Here is a 15,858-nt window from a genome sequence, read left to right on the forward strand (position 1 = left end):
TGATGTATGTATATGTATGGATTGTGGTAAGAGTTGTTGGAGTCCCTAATAAAATGTAAAAGAAGAAAAGAGGAGAAAAAAATGATTAGGGCAAAGACTGTACAGATGTGCTTTATACAATTGATGTATGTATATGTATGAACTGTGAAAAGAATTGTATCAGCCCCAATAAATTGTTAAAAAATAAATAAATCAATCAATCAATCAAAAAAAAAAAAAGAATTGTACGAGCCCCAATAAAATGATTTTAAAAAAAAGAAGTCTTTGATAGTAGAAAATATAAGGATTTAGCAGTAAATGAGTTTAAATATAAGAAAAACAATGCTTACATGGACTAATACACGTGTTTGCTTTTTACTGCTGCGGTAGCAAACTACTACGAACAAAAAGCAAGCAAAGTTGAATAGCTTACATTTCTGGATCTCAGAGGGCTGCAGTGGGTCTTTCGGGCTGAAATCATGGTGTTACTAGAGCTCTGCTCCTTCTGAAAATCCTAAGGGAGCATTTATTTATTTGCCTTTTCCAGCCCCTAGAGGAGCTTGGGTGGTGCAGTGATGCTTAACCATAAGATCTGAAGTTTGAACCCCCAAGCCGCTCTGTGGGAGAGAGAGGAGGCTGTCTACTCTGGTAAAGATTTAGAAGTCTCAGAAACCCAAAGAGGCAGTTCTATTCTGTCCTATAGAGTCACTATGAGTTGCAATTTTTGTTTTGTTCTTGTTCTTGTTCATGTTCCTTTCTCCATCTTCAAAGCCAGCAGTGTAGCCCCTTTAAAACTGTGCTCAAGACCCCTGCCTCAACCATCACCTCTTTCTGACTTGACACCCCTGCCTACCTCTTGGGAAAACATTGATAATCACATTGGGCCCAGATAAGCCCGCTACTTCCCTCATCTCCAACACTGTAACTGGGTCATATCTGTAAAGTCCCCTTTGCCATGTAAGGTAACATATCCACAGGCTCTGAGGAGCAGGATGTGGACATCATTCAAAAGACTCCAAATACACTGCTGTCAACTGGATTCTGACCCTTTGTGACCCTGTAGGCTAGAGCAGCTGCCCAACAGTTTCCAAGGCCATCCACATTAGAGCAGCAGATGGCCGCAAGTTTCTGCCAAGGAATGGCTGGTGGGGTCAAGCTGCTAACCTTTGGGTTAATAGCCACATGCTTAATCAGTGCACCACCAGGACTCTAGAATATCTTTGGTGGCAGTGGTACATTATTCTATCCACCACAAAATTCACCTCAGTTTTTAACTCATTAACTTGAACTAGAAATTCAAGATCCAATAACGACCAATAAAGGCTATACCATCCCCATCACCTTCCAGAGATATAAAACCTGATGGAAGGGCAGGTGACATAGAAGGGTATTACAGGCTGTTAAAAGTCCTGATACAATACCACGAGGGTGGAGGGAAGGTGGGGTGGAAAGGGGAAACCGATTACAAAGATCCTCATATAACCTCCTCCCTGGGGATGGACAACAGGAAAGCAGGTGAAGGGAGACATCAGACAGTGTAAGATATGACAAAATAATAATAATTTATAAATTATCAAGGGTTCGTGAGGGGGGAGAGGGAGGGGAAAATGAGGAGCTGATACCAAGGGCTCAAGCAGAAAGCAAATGTTTTGAGACTGATGATGGCAACAAATGTACAAATGTGCTTGACACAATGGATGTATGTATGGATTGTGAGAAGCGTTGTGCCTATTAAAATTATTTTCTAAAAAAAATTCCTAATACACTTTGCCCAATAATATCCTTGACCTTTGATCATTAAAAAGAAAAACCAGGGTCCATGTTTTAAAATTTTGATGTGCATATTTGAATTTGTATTTTAATAAAAGCCATTGGCTTTGAGTTCCTTTGTATTGCTAGAAATCCATTTTTATTTTTATATGTCAAAAGAATTTTCTGTGACCAAGCCCAATGGCTGTATCTACGCCACTTCCTTCACAGAAGCATCTCCTTTAACCTCTCACAGCGGCTCCTGGCTGTCCAGGTAAGGAAGCATGGTCCCTGGGCCGAAGGATAAACGAGACATTCAAGGAAACAAAGTATTTGAGTTCCCTGGCTGTAGAAGAAGACTACCTGTGGCATTTGATTTGGTTCCTTGAGAGGGTGTGGGGATGCAGACGCGTGGTGATAGCTTTTACTGCTGTTAGGGCAAGACTGTCTCCCTGGAAGATATGTGGCACGTCAGCTTCTCCATAGAGGGCCCTACATAAGCACCAGGGCTTTTGTGTGGGAGGCTGCCAAGACTGTGAAACTTTCAAGTGAAGGGGGTAGTTCTGCATTGCGATTGTCCCCCCAAATGCCAACAGGACCCCTGTGTAAAAGCACATGCACCACAGTCACCTCTGCTCTCAGCCCCGCAAGGCCCACAGTTTTCAGGATAGCTCAGAGACCTAAACCAGTTTTCCTGCTCAGTTAACGTAGTTCTTAAGCTGCAGGAGCCGTGAATTACTGAATATGACTCTTCTAGTCAAAGTCGCTAACTCCCACCAAATGACCTTCACCTGCATGGTTCTGGGTAAGAAAGTTACTCACCTGTGAGTAATTGTGAACAAGCTTCATTGGCATGGCATCCTGCTGGGGATCAAATCAGCCCTCTGAGAAGCAGGCTAGAGGGGTTTACCAGCAACAGTCGGGCAGAGAGGGCATCCTATGCACCCCAAGATCTCTGCACAGTAAGCCTCCTGCACAGCTGTGACATCAGAAGAGCAGCAGTTGAACTATGAACCAGAGCACGAAATTGGTGGAGCACGTAAAGCTAAGTGCTTTGGGGCAGGAGGCTGGCTTGTGGAGTAGGATGCCTCTGGGCATTTAATTGGGGTGGGGGGTGGGCGGTGTTGGACTTGCTGAATCTTGGAAGTGCAGCTGAGTAATTTCACGTAGTAGTTTACTAGTAGGGTGCCTCTTGGGCACTTAACCCCTTGGGTTCCCTAACACCTGGAGCTTGAGATGAAAACCTTCCACACACAGAGCAACATGCCCTTTGGGCATTTGTTAGAAACCCTGAAGGAACGTTGTAACCCATCCTGATCAACTGGATGCTCAGCAATTCCCACTTGCGTCGCATGCTGTAAGTTCCTTAATAAACCCTGAATATGAATATTGTGAGTTCTATATGACCACTGCAACCTAGACACATATTAGAACCTAAGTGTAAAAGCAGAGAGTGCTGTTTTAGTGACAGAACACATAGCCAACCCCTGCTGTCTGGTAGCTTAGGTGAAACCCTAGAATTGACAGAGTGAAGTGAAATGCTCCCATTTCGTAAAGACTGGCACTTGTCCGCGTGGCTAGATTGAAACCAAGAGACTCTACATGCTAAAAAGATTGTTTTTCCTCTCCCCGTGTACTCGAAATGACAAGGTACTACATCATGCTTGAAGAAGAAGTCCACAGAAGTTCTGATTTTTCACCTGATGACCACACCAAAGCTTTGAAATCAATACATGGGATGTGCGTGAAGCACACATTTTCTTTCTTTCGGTGCACGCGCCTTTACAAGTGCTCTGTGTCTGTGCGCGGTCCCCTAGGGGTGTTTTATTGGGTGAAAGAGAAAGAGAAAAGCTCTCCATTTTGAGTTTACTTATGATTTGTAACAGGTCGAAATGATGGCAGGGGAGCAAGCTGCTGGCCATGTCCTGGATTCCAGTTCTGGATCCACCACTTTCTAGCAAGATGACTTTGGGTAAGGCACTTAGCATCGCAGTTTGCTGTGAGAAATAAGGAATAATGAAATAGACCGAAAGGCTTATAAACCTTCACTAAGAGCATTCAAGTCTGGTACATAATCGCTAGGTAGTGTGGCCAGTAAGTGGACTCATCTGCTAATTGAAAAGTCAGAGGCTTGAGTTTATGCAGAGGTGTATCGGAAGAAAGGCCTGGTAGTTAACTTCACCAAAAACTATTCCATGAAAACTTTGTGGCTACATCATAGGAAACTAAGAGCCACGGCACAAATATATAAATGCACACCCATGTTCACTGCAACAATACACACAATTTAAAAAAGATGGACCAACCTAAATCTCCATCAAGAAATAAATGGATAAACTATGATACTCACAACGAAATACCATGTAACATTAAGGAATAATGGGGAGGAAGGGAGAGGGGGAAAAAGAGGAGCTGATACCAAGGCCTCAATAGAAATTGTCTAGAAAATAATGATGGCAACATATGTGTAAATATGCCTGATACAACTGATATATAGATTGTAATAAGAGTTGTAAGAGCCCCCAAGAAAATCTTTTAATTAAAAAAAAAAGGAATAACGATGAATTGTGAAACATTCCACAACATGGATGGACCTGGGAGACATTATGCTGAGTGAAGTAAGCAGATTCCTGAAGGAGAGATGTTGTATGACCACCCATATAAAATGTCTACAAGATGCTTACACATCAAAACGCTCTTCAATAGTTTTCAGGGAGGAGAGGAAACTTGCTAGAAACTACCAACACAACATGGGCGGTCAAAACAACCTGACGGAGACAAAGGAAGTTATTTGGAGGCATGCAAGAGCAAAAGGGAACAGTAGGCAAAAATATTACATAAGCAACCCTTCAGGAGCTGTAACAAACAATAGCTGACAAATAGACACATAGGAGATGCGTAAGCTGAATGGCATTCGGGAGTACACCCATGTGTATACACCCATGGGTCTACATGGGTTTGGCAGAGGGTATTTCTACATACATATTTCCATGTGCTGCAGATGTATTCCATATCCAATCGAGCATACACGGGGGCAAAATTATGAAAAAGCTCTTAGCAATAACCAAACACCTTGAGAGACTGAGTCACTAGACTTGAGGGCATAGGATTCTAGTCTTGGAGACCATCTCTCCATCAAGGTCAGTTGGCACGACTGGGGTCTCAAACGCTTTTGAGTGGCCATCTAAGATAGATATTGGTCTCTTCCTGTCCTGAGCAAAGGCAAGTGAGAAACGCCAAAGGTTCAAAGAAACAATGAGTCTAAAAATCTAAGGGCGAATGAACATCAACCTCCACTAGCCTACAGCCAGAAGCAGATGTTCCGGCTACCACTCTGACCTCTCTGATTGAATCATAATAGAAAGTCCGGGCAGAGGAGGAGAAAATGTAGAAAACTCAAAAACATTAACAAAGACTAGACTTACTGGGTTCATAGAGAATCATGGAACTCTTGAAACTGCTGTCCTTAGACACCCTTCCAACCTGCTCTGGGGCTCAGCCTTCTGCCAAATGAGAGGCCAATAAAATGAATACCACCACCCCTAAAGAACATGCTCTCCAGAAAACCAGACATTTCGGACAGAAGGGTAGAATTTTCCAAATAAAGTTCAGGATGCGGGAAAGATGGGCAAAGGGAATCAAGGAACCCAGAGGAAGGGAGGAAAGTGCTGTGACATTATGAGCAACTAATGTCACTAAAAAAATGTCTATAAATTATTGAATGGGAAATGAACTTACTCTGTAAATTTTTTACCCAAACAACAATCATGTTCAAAAAAAACACACACAACAAAATCTCATGGAGCACAGTTCTGACATTACTCGTTGAGTTTTAGTCCATAGTATTACTGTATCTTTTTTCACTCCTATTTATTCTAAGCCAGCCATGAGCTCGATTCTGAGGCAATGCAGACAACATAGTAGACCTCATATACGCCAACCAAGTCAAGCTCACTGCCACAGCCAATGGTGAGTCATAGCACCACTACAGGACAGGGTAGAATTGCCCTGTGTTTCTGAGACTGTTAATTTTTACAGGGATAAAATGCTTCATCTTTCTCCTGAGGAGTGGCTTGGTACTTTCAAACTCCTGACCTTGCAGTTAGCAGCTCAATGCATAACCACTACACCACCAGGGCTCCTTGCCTCATATACTGGGCGGGGGGGGGGGGGTGGAGGGGGAGGGGGGGGCGGGGCGGGGTGTTAATAAAACTTGTGGAGATACAGAAGATAAAGGGGCTTTTCCATGAACTTTTAAAGGCCCCTCATATTTGAGCATAAGCAAATGGAAAGAAGTACTTATTGTTGAGCCATTAGAATGAGTTCACCTTTCAGTTTCTCCTGAAATTTTTTTTGCTTCTTTCAATACCATTATATTAAGCTGGAATTTCCCTTTCCATACCTGAAGTCCAACTCTTTTCTGTAAGTCTAGACGATATGCACAAACAATGAAGTAGATATTAAAATTAGTTTATTTTTCTACTTTTAATAAATGAGAAGAAACACAGTAGTCTGTCTCATATAGAACATTTATAATACATAACAATCCATAAAGCCTCATGGTGAGGTAGGAACAGCTTTGGAAAATAACACACAGTCATAAAACATACAAAGTTAGGTATAATGTTGCAGCACTAAAGACATTTTATCTGCATCTGCATTTAATGAGATGATAACTTTGCCACATTTGGCCCAAGAACAGGCAACAGCAGACACAAAAACACCACAATAGGAAAGCTTCATAAAGAATCACAGCATACACTGATACACTTCATTGTGCTGTTTCAAGGCAGAACCGTAACGTGGCAATTTGTGTCTTAATATATAACCACAGATTAGTTGTATGTTACATTCCCTTCAGCATCTTTTTGCCAAAGACACCAAACGACAACATTTTTGGTTTAAAAGTTGAAATCGACATACAAAAAGGCTTTTGTCAGTGAAAATGACAGCAAAATATTTCATAGCGTGTTAGAAAACAAACGAGCATTGCCACGTGGTCAAATCGGTAGAGCCACATCAAAATGGTAGTTACAAGTTCCATTGTAGACGGTCATCGCTGTTATGTGACAGTTTCCATCCAAAAACAAATAGGAAAAGAAAAAAACAAACCCTCCACCTTTCTAAGAGTTTTAACACTGTTTTATGACTTAACTGAAAATATTAAAATAAATATTTTTATATTGTAGAATTGCTCTCCATATTTGTTTGTGTGAATATCTTAAGACAGCAGGTAAATGACATATCATTCAGATGACATCCATTCATACACAGTAAAAATCTTCAACTCAATACCAGGTAACATACTAAATACTTCACATTAGATTTCATAGGTAATTTCCCTCAAAACTTTCAAAAATGCACAATTCATAGAGGATGTTAGCAACACAGAAGCACACTCAGAGCCTTTTTTCTCCCTCCTGACGGTGGTTTGCTAAGGTGCCCCAGGGAGACCTTTTTTCCTGCTCAAATGACATACCTTAGGTATTCCACATATGCTTTCTAAAGCACTCAAATACCTACAGCAAAGGGTTTGAGTTTGGGTTCTTGTTTTGTTTTAGATTCTAGTCCACACCTTTCTTGCCATGCAGACACCCTAAAAAAATATTAATCATATATGCTAACAGGTGACAATGGAGAATTCAAGCTCCCAACACTAAGGCTGCATTTGGCGGGGAAAAATAACTGAGTTGGTTTTAATTTCAGGCACGCACAGCACCTTCTCACTAAACTGAGACAAAGGACAAGTTTCTAAACATGGATTCTAAATACACTGATCTGGCTCCAATATAAAAGAGCCAGCAGGAGAAATGCATGTCCTGTAACTGATGCAGTGTTATAAAGAACAGCCTATGTAAATCTTGGGTTAAGCCTCTTAGTAATCCAGAGCATTTCCCTTATTTTATTTCAGAAAGGAATAAGCTATTTTCAAAAGACACTGATCTTCCACAATAAATATAAAAGCATGTTTTTAAAGTAATGCTAGCATATTTGCTAAAAATGGGTTAGAAAAGTGCATCATAAAGAAGTAAGTTTGTTAAAACTCAAGGGGTGAGTCAGTGCCCACTGATTTTAATTATGACAAAGTCCTTTGAAAAAAAGGAGCATCCACTTTGTGACATGAACTAATTTAAAATGTTCTGCAGTTTAATGTATTAAGCCAGGAATGCACATGCACAGTACATTTCGCAGATTTCTCTCTTGTTCACCCACATGAGATCCCCGTGTTTCATGTTAAAAACAAAGAAAAAAACAAACCTCAAACACTTTTGCAAAATTCAAGCTAACTACCAGTTTAGGAATTGAATTACCCAGTATCAAGTGAGAGTATTAAAAGATTAAAATGTATTGCAAATTGGCTGGTTATGGTTTGGGCCCTTTACAGTAAATGTGAACTTACAAACCATGTTCCAAAACTACCTTTATTCTCATTGGAGAAATTGGCTATTCTTAAATAGGCCCATTGCCAGCAATAGGCTTATACTAGAAAACAAACAAACCACCATCTACCACAAATATCATCCTTTTAAAAGTTAACTGTCAAATTCCAAACTTCATCTTAAGACCCATTAAACAATTATTTCAGATCCCCAAAGATAGCCATTCCAAAAGTAGTCAGCTATAAAAGTTACCTAAGTAGTCAGGACACCTTGTTTCTAGAAAAATAGAGCTATACATGATAACTAATCATTTTCATCCTTAAGAGGACAAAACTCTACAGTTTCTTCCCAGAGCTTAACACCCTATCAAGAAAAATATAACTTAAATATCCTAAAATATTTTTTTCCTGTGATGGGTTGGAAATCTATAGCAAAATGAAACAGCCAAAAGCAGTTTCCTGTGTATCAGAACCACGTCAGACAGGAATCTAGCCTAAATAATTTGCTATCTTAAGAACTGCATATTCCAATTGCATTTAAGCTTCAGATTTTCTCCCCACCTCCCAAGTAGGTGGCTCTTAGCAAGCACAAGCATTGCTAGTTTTGCTTGGAAAACTTCATTTAAATCCATTCATGATTGGTCACCATGAAATGACTTGAGCTCTAAAATAGCATTTACCCACCATTTAGAAGATCATATTAATAGCTCACATTTAACATTATCAAATCTAATCTCCCAAGAGCTTTTTGTTGTGTTTAGTTTGCGAGGAAATGCCTGCCTCACTGTTTCTGATACCAGTCTCTCAAAGACAGGAATGCTGGTGTACACACATGGCCATGGGTTAGATTCACTTTGGTAAAAGAAAACAGAGGAGTTGAAATTCTCAAAAACAATTTAGAAGTATCTTCTGAGTGCTTATCATAATCTAAATAACATTTAGTTTGGTGAACTTTCTTCCCTGCTTTTATTCCCCATATATCCTAGTATATGCGTATACCAGAGTCCAGAATTTATTAACCATATCAACTCTCCTCAACTCACAGAAATAAAGACCATGGGTTAGTAATTGAAAAGTACTACTAATACTCTGGGTAAATTACAAAAAGGAACTTCTCTTAATGTTCTTGAGTCACTCTTTTAAATATGCCACTACACACCGTAATGAGGATCTCAAAAGGTAAGTATATATTATCTAAAACATTAGAGGATACAAACTTGATGATTTAAAGTTCTAGTGATTGCAATGCTAATACACAAAAGTATAACCCTAGGGGTGGGGGAGAGAAAAGCAGAGCTTCCAGTAACAATTTATTCATCCCCCTAATTAATTTTTACTTGGGAAAACGGAAATCAAATGCCATTATGTTATAGAAGGTGTATACTTACTTTCAACAAAAATGTAACATAGTGTTAAAACTGACTTTGCAAAAATGGCTACAGCATAGCTGTACTGGGTACTAATCATCACCAAGCTGTTCGCAGCATTCTGTTAGGCAGTCCCATCGTGTTCTTACAAAAATAGAATTAAACTGTGACCAGAACAACAACTTCAATTACACAACTTGGCAAACTTAGAAATTCTGTGGAGATTTTCGTTTTTTATCTCTTGCAGCTTAAAAGCAACAGTCAACTATTACACCTCTTCAAGACTTACAAAGTTGATTCAGGTTGGTCTGGAATTTTTTTAATCTCTATCACAACGGCAGGGATGTTGTCAACTTTAGTCCTCCTGGGCTTCTTCTCCAGACTGTCACTAAGTTCTAAACAAGAAATGCTAACTGCCGGGGTCTTTCCCGCATCCTTTCCAGAAAGAGCCTGTGGCCGAGTCCCACAGCACTGCTTCAAAGCACACTGAGTTCTGCAAGCCAGCTCACAGGGGACAAGCCCGGATTTAGAGCCTACAGTAGCAAATTCAGGCTGAATGGTGGTGGCGTGGATCCCGTGGTTATGAAAAACATCCTTAATGATTTTAGCCACCTGCATGTATGATGTTGGATCTTCACACTTGATGTGAGCTGTGGCAATGATCCTGCTGCCAGCAAGTTGCCATACGTGCAATTCATGAACTTCCTCAACACCGTTGACACTTCGAAGTTCTTTTATCAAATGCTTGATATCAATTTGTTTAGGAACAGTTTGCAGGAGGATAAGAGCAGATTCCTTAAGTAATGGAAAAGTTGTGTAAAGAAGTATACAAACCATTACAATACAAAGAGTTGGGTCTAAATACAGTACCCAACAAGGACCAGCCTCAAAAAGGGGAGCATGAGTACTGTTAAGCACTTCTATGAATGCTTTACAGGGGTCAGGGGCACATGGGTTCACACAGAACCCCCCTTCAGGACACCCTTTCCAAGAAAAATAAAAGACCAAGGCATTTACTACTACAATCACGGAACCTAAGGCATCTCCAAAGACATGCAGAAAAACTCCACGCATGTTAAGTTGTCCCGCATTGTCCTCATCTTCTTCCAATTCCATATGGTCAGCTTCTTTGATAAGATTTCCATTCACTTGTACTTCCATAGCATCATTGTTGGACTTTTCTGTATCTATAAAAAAAGAGAGATTCAGTATCAAAATAAATTAGAATCTTTACATACAATTTCATCTTCATTCAATTTTACTTGCCTGGCAAAGGAAGTAAACAATGCCTACCTCCTTTTGAAATGAAAATTTTCATGAAACAAAAATTTGTTATCTACACAAGGCCATTTAATACCAATGGATACCCTGGGAATAAGCCAGAGCACAATAGCCAGGGCCAAGAACTTAAGACAGGAACCCGATCCTGCTTCCCTAACCACCAGTCCTCCAAACAGTGCTTTTTTATGGGTGTGGAGTCCCGTGGACATTCTGCTAAGCTTTTCGGTGTACCAAACCAACTCCCATCAAGCCGATTCTAAAGTGACCCTTATAAGAGTTTCCAACACTGTACATCGTGACAGGAGCAGATAGCCTCAATTTCATTCCATGCACGGTGGGTATGAACCACCAACCTTTCAGGTTAGCAGCCCAATGCTTACCTGACAGCGCCAACAATGAAAAGAGAAAATTGAATGCTGTCAAAGTTAAATGCAACAATGGTGAGTCTAGGAATACAAAGGGCCTGATTTGACATGAGGTTCTAGCCTGCTGGTCACTCTTGAAAATAAACTCAAATCCGGTTTAACTTTTACACTTTTGATCATAACAACTATAAAGTGTCTTTGTGGGAGAGGACCTTTAGAAACACTTGAACAGCTACAGAAAGGCATGTTAAAACGACCTGGGGAAACGCTGGACCTAGTTGATTACTACCTTCCTTTCTAGCTCTTGATCTTTCTAAACTGAATATATACACCAGGGCAACTTCAGATTTGGGAACATGCGCCTGGGGCCGGGGGGTGTGAGGACATTCCTTAACATGGTATCCTGATCTTGGGGTGGAAAAACGGGAAAATGCCTGTGGCATATATGACCTGATCCAATCAGGCAAATGCATATAAACGGAGAAAATGGAAGGGATGACACCAATTTATTAACAGGCACTGAGCTTGAGTGGTAGGGCCCTGGCTGACTTCTTTTTCCATGTGTTCTCTCATCATTTCCACATTTTCCAAATTTCTTTCAACAGTTATTTTTAGAAAGAAAAGCATCTATTAAAAATATAAGTTGAATAAATTATCACCACTCCTAGCCTAATTGGAATAAGGGCTAAATGAAGTAATTAGACAGGTGTTGAGCCTACTAATTTGAGGAGGGAACCCAAACCCACCATCAACTAGTGGATTTCAACTCACAGCAACCCTGTGGGCCAGAGTTGGACTGCCCCATAGTTGCTCATCTTTAGTGAAGCACTGGGTTTTGGCTTTCTCCCACTGAGCGATGTAGGTTCGAAAGCCTGCTGGGTTGCAGGCGAGCACTTCAACAACGGCGCCACCAGGGCTCCCTTTTTAGGAGACGGTGCCGATGACATGAAACCCACAAGGCTGCTCCTGAAAGCAACTCGCCAAGGTTTTGCGCTCGGGAAAGCCATTTGCTGGGACTGCTCGGAACTTGCTACGACAGGGCATGTTGTCGCAGACAAGAGGGAGGTTTCGAACCCCCAACGCCTACATCCGTCCTGGAGGGGGAGGACCGGGAAGTTTCTCTGGGAATCAAGGCGGACCCCCTGGAAATCATCGTGGCCCTGTCGTCAAACGGCCTGCCAGGCAAGGCAGCAAGTCCAGCTGCAGCGTCCACGGCCCCGGCGCCCCGACGGGCGGGCGCGGCAGGGCTCCGCTCCGGCGCCAGGGGGCGCGAGCCGGCTCCCCCCAACCACCTGCGGAGCGGCGCCGCGCCTCACCTGCGCGGTCCCCGCCGGTCCCGTTGGAGTGGCTGCTGTCCGACACCAGCGTGTTGGTCTCCTCCTGGTCCCGACCCCGCCGGCGCGCGGCGCCCTCGTTGCCGCCGGGCCGGGCGCTCTTGGCGCGGCCGTGGCTGTGGCCGCCGTGCGAGTGGCCGTGGCCGTGGCCCCCGTCGCGGCCGAAGCCGCTGTGGTGGTGGAAGAGGCAGAGCCCCAGCACGTTGACCAGCAGCCCCGCCAAGCCGACGCCCAGCACCACCAGCGGCTGCTGCATCTCGTGCGGCTCCACGAAGCGCTCGATGGCCTCGAGCAGGATGGCGAAGCAGAGGCCGGTCAGGAAGATGGCGTTCACCAGGGCCCCCATCACCTCGGCCCGGATCCAGCCGAACGTGTTCTTCTGGGTGGCGTGGGTCCGCCGGGCGAAGCGCTCGGCCACCAGCGCCACCACGAGCGCCAGCACGTCCGACAGCATGTGGAAGGAGTCGGACAGCATGGCCAGCGACGAGGTCACCCGGCTCACCACCACCTCCAGCACCATGAACAGGAAGGTCAGCGCCAGCATGCACAGCAGCCGCCCGCGGTTTCGACTCCAGCACCCCATGGCTGCGGCGGCGTGGGCGGCGGCGAGGTTCCCGGGGCGGCGCGGCGGCGCAGGGAGCGCGGGGCTCGCACCTCCGGAGGCTGCTGAGGGGTCCCTGCGGCCGGACGGGCGTCCACGGCGGGCGGCGGCGCGCTGGTCCTCAGGCGCCGGTTCCCGGGGTCCGCGCCGAGGCCCGGTTCAGCCCTGGCGGAGCCCACACCCACAGCGGGGCGGCAGAGGCGGCGGCGGGAAGCGGGAGCCGGGGGACGAGGAGCCGGAGAAGGCGCAGGCGAGCGGCGGCGGCGGGCAGCGGGCAGCGGGCGGCTCTGCGCCGAGAGACTGTGAGCATCTGAGGGCTCTCGGCGCTAGTCTTGGCTGTGGCTCGGGCGGAGAAGACGACTGCTTAAGAGCTGGAGAGGCGGTGGCCGCGGTAGCTGCACTCGGCCCCGTCTCGGGCGCCTTCTTCGCCACCCACCCCCCTCCGCCTTTGCAGACGGTTTACAAAAAAACTTTGCTTTGCACTCGGAACCCCCGTTTTCACACGGACCCGAGCGTGACAAGGCCCTCACGCTCCGCCCACTTAGCCCGGTACGCTCCTCTATTGGCCAGAATCCCTCACGACAGCCGCCCAGCCCCACCTATCACATTCGCTATTGGATGGTTGCTCGTTGGGGCGGGAGGGGGCGGGTCACGCCGCCAACCGATGGGGGCGGGGCTCTTTCTTGCCGGAGCGGGGCGTGGGCCGGGGGGCCGCGGCCGGGTGCAGCGTCGGGCGTCATGGGGGAGGGTAGGGGGCTCGGGCCGCGTGCAGCGGGAAGGGGATGGGGAGGGCGGGGCCGGTGGGGACCCTCCGGCGTCGCGGAGCCCCAGCTTCTGCACTGCGGGTACCCGCAGCCCCGCACACACCTGCGGGCTCCGGGCAGCGTTCAGACTTTGAGCTCCGAGTCGAGTCCACTTGGGGGCGGCCGCGCAGCCAGGGCCGGGAGGGGGAGGCCCGGCGTGTGGGGCCCTTGGGTCGCCCTGCTGTCCGAAGAGCCTGAGAGAGACCGGGCTGACAGACAGACTCATAAACAAGTAAACTTGTGACTGGGCTGCACCACACGGAGAAGTTAGCTGCTCCACCCCCCACCCCGGCAGGCCAGTCTCGGGACTGCTGAGGCCGGAATTGTCATAACGTGAAGCCGCGCTCACTGTCATCAGCCTGACCATCCCGGGAAATCGTGTGTAAAGTCAGTTATCCCTGTCACTGGACATCTCTGGACAACTTTAGGGTCACACTGCGAGCGGGAGGAACCTGAGTGCACACCTGGCTTCTGGCCCTTGCTTTGTCACTAACCGACCAGCCCTGTGACTTTGGGCAAGTCACCTGCTTTCTATAAGCCTATTTTTTCATCTGTAAAGTAAGGATTAGACAAGAGATTCCTTGGGACTCGAAAATTCTAAGGCTCTGTGATTTAACAAACATCTATTTTATAGACTACAAACAGTAGTTGTTAGGGGGAGAGTGAGGAGCAGTAGGAAGCAAAAGAATGAGCTGTCCAGGTGAGGTTAAAATAGAAACATTAAAAAAAATTTTGATTAGGGCAAAATACTCCATATATTGTACTAACACTGGTTTCCATTTTCCCTTGGATCCACAATCAACATCCATAGAAGAAGCAGAAAAGAAGCCTTCTCTAGGGTTTGAAAACTGCAACTATTATCACTTGGACCACTAAGGTGACCCTGACACAAGCCATGGTATTTTCAATCCCCTCATATGCATTCAAAAGTTGGACAGTGAGTAAGAGAAGCCGTAGACAAGTTGATACTTTTGAGTTATGGGGTTGGTGAAGAATATTGACTATATAAGCCATGGGCTTCCAGAAGAATGAAAAAATCCAACTTGGAAGAAGTCAGGACCCTCCTTAGAAGTGAGGATGTCCAGACTTCAGTCTCGTGTGCTTTGCGCTTGTCATCAGAAGGGACTAGTCTGTGGGAAAGGACATCATGATTGGTAAAGGGAGGGTCAGTGAAAAAGAGGAAGGCTGTCAGTAAGAGAGAGTAGCACAATGGCCAACACAATGGGCTCACACAGAGCAAGGGTTATGAACATGGTCTAGGTCTGGGCATGTTTTATTCTGGTGTAGATTCGCCAAGTGACTTGACGACCAACAACAATACACCCCGAGCCCTGGTAGCACGTGGCTGCTAACCGAAAAGTTGGCAGTTTGAACCTACTCAGCAAGAAAGACCAGGTGATCTACAAAGAATATAGGCTATAAAACCCCTTGGAGCAAGTCTGTGCTGACACCTGAGACAGAATCAAACGCAGGGCATCCAACAAGTTATACCTCTACATTGTGCTCTGGGTAGGGATAACTTGTTCTTGAGTGAAGCCTTTCTCACTGAAGAGTGTTGACTGGAGTTATCAGAGTGACCTTGAACTTAGAGGAAGGTCTCCAGCTGCTCTGGATTTCTATAAGACAAATGCATTGCTTCGGGATCTGCGTGTAAAGCCTTATTTGGAGCTATGTTACTTTGTTTTCTTGATATTCTATCCAATTTTCCCCCCACTTGCAGCTGCGGTGTGCGTCTCATCTCCTCAATCCAGACCAGGGAACCACATCTTTATGCTGTGCTGGAATAGGAAGGAATGGAGAAAATTTTCTGAGACATTATGAAGGAAGAATTGATAGGACTTGGTGACTAAATAAGGAACCCTAGAAGTGAAGTCAGAACCCTGGTGGCATAGTGGGTTATGTGATTAGCTACTAACTGCCAGGTCAGCAGTTCAAAACTACCAGCTGCTCCTCTGAAGAGGAGGCTGGCTGTCCCTGTACATGTGTACCCTTTAGGAAAT

The 15,858-nt window shown here is 45.0% G+C and overlaps 1 protein-coding gene across 1 annotated transcript; it reads right to left on the reverse strand.

The window, feature by feature from the left end:
• Positions 1–6,207: 6,207 nt before the first annotated feature.
• SLC30A1 (solute carrier family 30 member 1) lies at positions 6,208–13,535 on the reverse strand. Its single transcript, XM_075530076.1, has 2 exons — positions 12,437–13,535; positions 6,208–10,661 (listed from the first exon to the last, which is right to left on the reverse strand). Exons 1-2 carry the CDS (start codon positions 13,035–13,037, stop codon positions 9,760–9,762), a joined length of 1,503 nt encoding a protein of 500 aa, XP_075386191.1. The 5' UTR covers positions 13,038–13,535; the 3' UTR covers positions 6,208–9,759.
• Between the last annotated feature and the right edge of the window lie 2,323 nt (positions 13,536–15,858).

This window comes from Tenrec ecaudatus, chromosome 1 (genome assembly GCF_050624435.1).
Source record: "Tenrec ecaudatus isolate mTenEca1 chromosome 1, mTenEca1.hap1, whole genome shotgun sequence".
Classification (NCBI taxonomy): domain Eukaryota; kingdom Metazoa; phylum Chordata; class Mammalia; order Afrosoricida; family Tenrecidae; genus Tenrec; species Tenrec ecaudatus.